Genomic DNA, 5,263 nt, shown 5'->3' on the forward strand with positions numbered 1-5,263 from the left:
TTATATTTACATATTTACCTTATAATTAATTTTATTTTATTTTATTTTTATATTTTTACGTTACTTTTTAAGTATTGCAATATTTTCTTTCAAATATTTTTGTTAGATTTTATTGTATTCGATAATTTTTCTAAACTATATATTATGACTGTTACGTTTTTATAATTTTTTTGATGTTATCGAATAGAATACTTATAAATAGTAAATATCGTGAATCTTATGTAAAATTACAAGATTAAAAATGTAAATTAATTTTAAAATAACTCTCATTCTCTTGTAAACCAAATATATTTGTAAATAAAATTGCTCCCCTCCCCTCCTCCTCCATATTTTAAATTAAACATATATGTAATTAAAATCTCTAGCTTCCCCTGCCCTTTATAAAAATTCATGTCTACTAAATATTTTTGGACAATAATCCCACTTCAATCTATCATTTTCAAAATCAACTCCTCATTTTAAACTTTCTATCAATTTCATAGCTTTCGGAGAAACCACGCAACACTGCAAATCTCAGAACTCAGACTACTTCTCCTTTGTTAATCGTGAGATGTCGAGGTTCGTTTCTTACTCCAATTTTCTATCTTCCTCTCACTCACACTCTCCGTTTAGGGTTTTCTCTCACTCTCTCCATCGATTCATTCCCAATAATGTTAATGTCGATGATGCCGTTCTCTCATTCCACCGCATGCTAACAATGCGTTCTACGCCATCCATTCTTGAATTTAACAAGATTTTAGGTTCCCTTGCTAGGACTAACAATCATTACGCCACTGCCATTTCCCTTTTTCACCAATTGGAACTCAACCAAGTTAAACCATGTATTATTACTTTAAACACTCTCATCAATTGTTATTGCCACACTCGTCAGATGGGTTTTGGCTTTTCTATATTAGCTAAGATTCTCAAAATTGGCTATCAGCCTGATACCATAACTTTGAATACTCTTATCAAAGGTTTGTGTCTTAACGGAAAGGTTCATGAAGCTCTTCACTTTCATGACCATGTGGTTGCACATGGATTAAGGCTGGACCGAATTAGTTATCGTACGTTAATCAACGGGTTGTGTAAAATGGGGGAAACAAGAGCCGCCATGAAAATGTTGAGACAAATTGATGGGAAGTTGGTCAATGTGGATGTGGAAATGTACAACATGATAATTGATAGTTTATGTAAAGGTAAGTTTGTAACGGAAGCCTATGAGTTATATTCTGAAATGATTGCAAAGAAAATTTCTCCCGATGTTGTCACTTTCAACGCTCTTATTTATGAATTTTGCATTGTTGGTCAATTGAGAGAAGCATTTGGCTTGTTCCATGAAATGGTATCAAAAAACATCAACCCAGATGATTATACCTATAACATATTGGTTGATGCTCTTTGTAAGGGAGGAAATGTGAAAGAAGCTAAGAAAATGTTTGCCGTGATGATGAGAAAAGGTGTAACACCTGATGTTGTTACATACAATTCATTAATCGATGGGTATTTCCTAGTTAATGAAGTGAACAAGGCCATAAACATATTCTATACTCTGGCTCGAAGGGGAGTGGCTCCTACTGTTCGTTCTTATAATATAATAATCAATGGATTATGCAAGAGTAAAATGGTGGGTGAGGCCATCAATCTCTTCAAAGAAATGGGTAGCAACAATATTATTCCTAATCTGATGACTTACAATCTCCTTATTGATGGCTTGTGCAAATCAGGGAGAATCTCCTATGCTTGGGAGCTTGTTCATGAGATGCAAGAGAATGGTCAACCAACCGATATATTCACTTACAATTCTTTAATACATGCTCTATGCAAAAACCATCATGTTGACAAAGCTATTGCATTAGTCAAGAAATTTAAAGACCAGGGCATTCAACCTAATATGTGCACATACAATATACTTATAGATGGGCTATGCAAAGGAGGACAACTTAAGAACGCACAAGATGTTTTTAAGGATCTTTTGATTAAGGGTTATAGTTTAGATATCCAAACGTATAATATTATGATCAATGGACTTTGTAGAGAGGGCTTGTTTGATGAAGTAGAGGCCTTGTTCTCCAAAATGGAATACAGTGGTATCATTCCTGATGCTATAACTTACGAAACTATTATCCGTGCTCTCTTTGATAAAAATGAGAATGAAAAGGCAGAGAAACTTCTCCGTGAAATGATTACTAGAGGTCTTCTTGAAGAGTAACTCTAGGTAAGATATTTTCTCATTATTTAATTGGTTATATTGCGTACAAGTGTGTAATTATTATGATTTAATTATATATTTTGTTGATAGATTAGTTACATACACAGATGAAAGTGGATTGCTCAATTGTCTCGGTGTCACTTTAAGTTTAATCAAAAGTCATGTGTTGTTGCTATGTTCATTTCGATATTTTAATGACGTCAATGGTTGATTCTTATTTGTTTGACATGATTGTCCTTTATCTTTGCAATATACTTCGATCTTCTTCATTTAATTTAATGATGTTTTCTTTCATTGCTCATTTTTAGTGATCAGATAACAAACCAGTCTGAGAAGGGATTTGAATGTTTATGTTCCTGTGTGTAGTTGTGATGTATATGATTTCTTGAGTTTTGACTTTTCAGATGTAGCAATAATTCTATAGAAGTCCTGTATCTTGGCAAAATAAGTTGTTCACAAGTCTGCATAGTACTAGGGGGAAAACAAAGACATGATGCAAACTTTGAAAGTTATATATACTGTGTGAATTATATAATAATATAACCACCAATTTAACAACTAACACCACTGTAATTGTTGTTCGCCTTAACTTCCCTTTGGCCAAGTCCGTTTGTGGATCCAATTCTTCAATTATATTTGTCTGCAAATCCAAGAGTTCTTATTGGTTGTTGATGACTGGTGTCAATATCTAAAGTGCCTTTGAGCTGATTATTTTTCCGCACTCTATTACTTCTGTTAGCTTGTTTATGTTCCTGTATTTGGTTCTGATGTATATGATTTTTTGAGTTTTGAGATGTAACAATAATTCTGCAAAAGTGTTGTATCTTGGCAAAATAAGTTGTTCACAAGTCTGCATATTACAAGTATTTAGTTCTGATTGATTAGTATGCACTAATGATGAGGCTGCTGGATTTGTATTTATGTTTCTTTGAATTTTTTGTTATTCGTGCAATGCGAGAGCTGTCGGATATACTCTTTGTTTTCTATTATTGGTTTGTTTCTTCCATTAATTCCATCACATTCCTTGAAATTGTGAAATCTGCATTTCCCTAAATATAAACAATGTGTAAAATATCTGGTGTAAAAGTCAATTTCCTTCTTATTCTTTTGAATTGACACATTGAATGTCGCTTCTTAATTATGTGATTAATTCAGCTGATGCACGATGCGCTAAATATGCAGGGCCTGGAGTTAGTTTTAGACCACATCAAGTGACTAATAATGTAGTGTTCTTAAATTGCAGTTATAACGGTGCTATAGCGTAGCAGAATTTGAACAATCGCTATTGATATGTGATATTATTCAATACAAAGTGTTGTAAAATAGTGACTATAGCGGTGTTGAAACTTTGTAACATAACAGAATTAGAATAAACTCTTATTTTAAACGATCTGTGAAATAGAAATACTGACAATGAAAAGAAATGGCCCGACTTACCTATGATGATAGCATGTGGTTTGTTACTGGAACTTTCTGTGTTGAAGTTATAGCATTTGTTGCCCGTGTAATCAAGTTGAGGTCACACTGTCTTATGTCCTGTGGAATAACCTGTGATGTTTAGCTATACCATTAAACTTAAGTCATTTTCTTGTGAATATATATATTCATGTGAATTGATTTATCCTTAGATATTTCCATAACATTTCTGGTATCATTTTCTGTGTTATATGTTTATTTTAGGAAATATGGTAAAATGTAGTTTGCATACCAAATAGTACAATAATGATTATTCTAATTTATAGAAAAATATGCTTGCGTCTTTGATGGAATCTTTTGTTTGTTGTGTTTCCTCATTCATATCTTGCTGTAATGTGTGACACTACTGCTTTACAAGATTTTACAGATGATGGAGTCCTCACTTTCCTGTTCTGTATCTCAATGGTTTGAGAGAACAGCATCTCACAAGATTCACACATTGGAACTGGAGAGGATCATGAAATGCAGCGGAGCAGTATCAAATGTTATGGAACATTTCACCTTCTGATAAAGTACATGAGAAGTTGGTTATCTCTGTATCTGAAGCATAAGTCATGTTTAGAGAACTTAAAGGGTGTGCCGAAAGGATGAAGTGGATGCAAGTTTTCAAAGGAAAATGTAAGACCTCTCTTTTACATAGTTATTGAATTCCAAACAATCTAGTTATGAGTACCCTGATGTATGTATTCTTTGAGTCTATATTAATTATCTAACTTCAATTAGCGTGAACTGTCATAGTAAATAAGTATAGAATTTTATATGTAAATGAGATAGAGAAAACAAATGTAGTTAAATCAATTTTATGATTCTTTGACAAAGAATATCATAACACCAGTGTCACCTGTCTTTTTTTTTATAAATGAAGGCAAGAGCAAGTTTGAAACACGTACCTTTAGATATAAAAGGGTTAATTAAACGTCTATAATATAAACATTTATAATATAAATCATTTTTCAAAAATCGATACAACAAAGTCAAATTATCTTCGTATATATTATTTTTGATGAACAATCATAAAGAGTTTATGGAAGTAATAATGTGTAACTTTATAGTTATATATGAATATGAGTATTAAAGGTGTATTTTCATTTTTATTATTTTGTATACATCAGGTTTATATGAATGCCTTTGTTCTCTTTTGGAGAATTCAGCATGCCACCCTTAAAATTATATCTGGCACTTTTACAATTTTTCTTAATGCCAAAAGTATTCCTTTTAAATAAAAAATATATATTTTTGAACATAATTTCTCGTATCATGAAGAAAATTTCCGATATTAACGAAATTTCTAGTAGTTTATTTGAAATTTTTTGTATGTTAAATTTTTTTCGAAAATTTCAAAGTCTACCATTTTGTACTGGAAATGTAGTTCATTTGAAATTTTCGGTGACATTTACCATATTTTTTTCAATTTCTGTGAAAATCTTTCGGAAATTATGCAATTTTCGGTATTCCACTAAATTTTTTAAAACAATTTCCCGTATGAACGTGAAATTTTCTGTATTCTCCTTACTACTTTCAAAGAATTTCCAGTATGCTATCAAAATTTTTGGTATCCCCAAAATTTATAAAAATTTTCAGTTTTGAAAGAATTTG

The 5,263-nt window shown here is 31.6% G+C and overlaps 1 protein-coding gene across 2 annotated transcripts; it reads left to right on the forward strand.

Moving 5' to 3' along the window:
- The first annotated feature begins 383 nt into the window (after positions 1 to 383).
- Positions 384 to 4,890, forward strand: LOC131651728 (putative pentatricopeptide repeat-containing protein At1g12700, mitochondrial). Of its 2 annotated transcripts, none has more exons than XM_058921419.1 (2): positions 384 to 2,197; positions 4,035 to 4,890. In XM_058921419.1, the coding sequence occupies exon 1, from the start codon at positions 551 to 553 to the stop codon at positions 2,189 to 2,191; it is 1,641 nt and encodes a 546-aa protein (XP_058777402.1). In that variant the 5' UTR covers positions 384 to 550; the 3' UTR covers positions 2,192 to 2,197; positions 4,035 to 4,890. The 2 variants fall into 2 exon arrangements, with proteins under 2 accessions (XP_058777402.1, XP_058777401.1); XM_058921418.1 differs by having other exon boundaries at positions 4,026 to 4,889.
- The last annotated feature ends 373 nt before the right edge of the window (positions 4,891 to 5,263 follow it).

Source organism: Vicia villosa, linkage group LG2 (assembly GCF_029867415.1).
Source record: "Vicia villosa cultivar HV-30 ecotype Madison, WI linkage group LG2, Vvil1.0, whole genome shotgun sequence".
NCBI lineage: Eukaryota > Viridiplantae > Streptophyta > Magnoliopsida > Fabales > Fabaceae > Vicia > Vicia villosa.

Bases quoted from the DNA above. Each gene is read 5' to 3' on its own strand.
- LOC131651728 (XM_058921419.1), top strand. From the start codon at position 551: ATGTCGAGGTTCGTTTCTTACTCCAATTTTCTATCTTCCTCTCACTCA.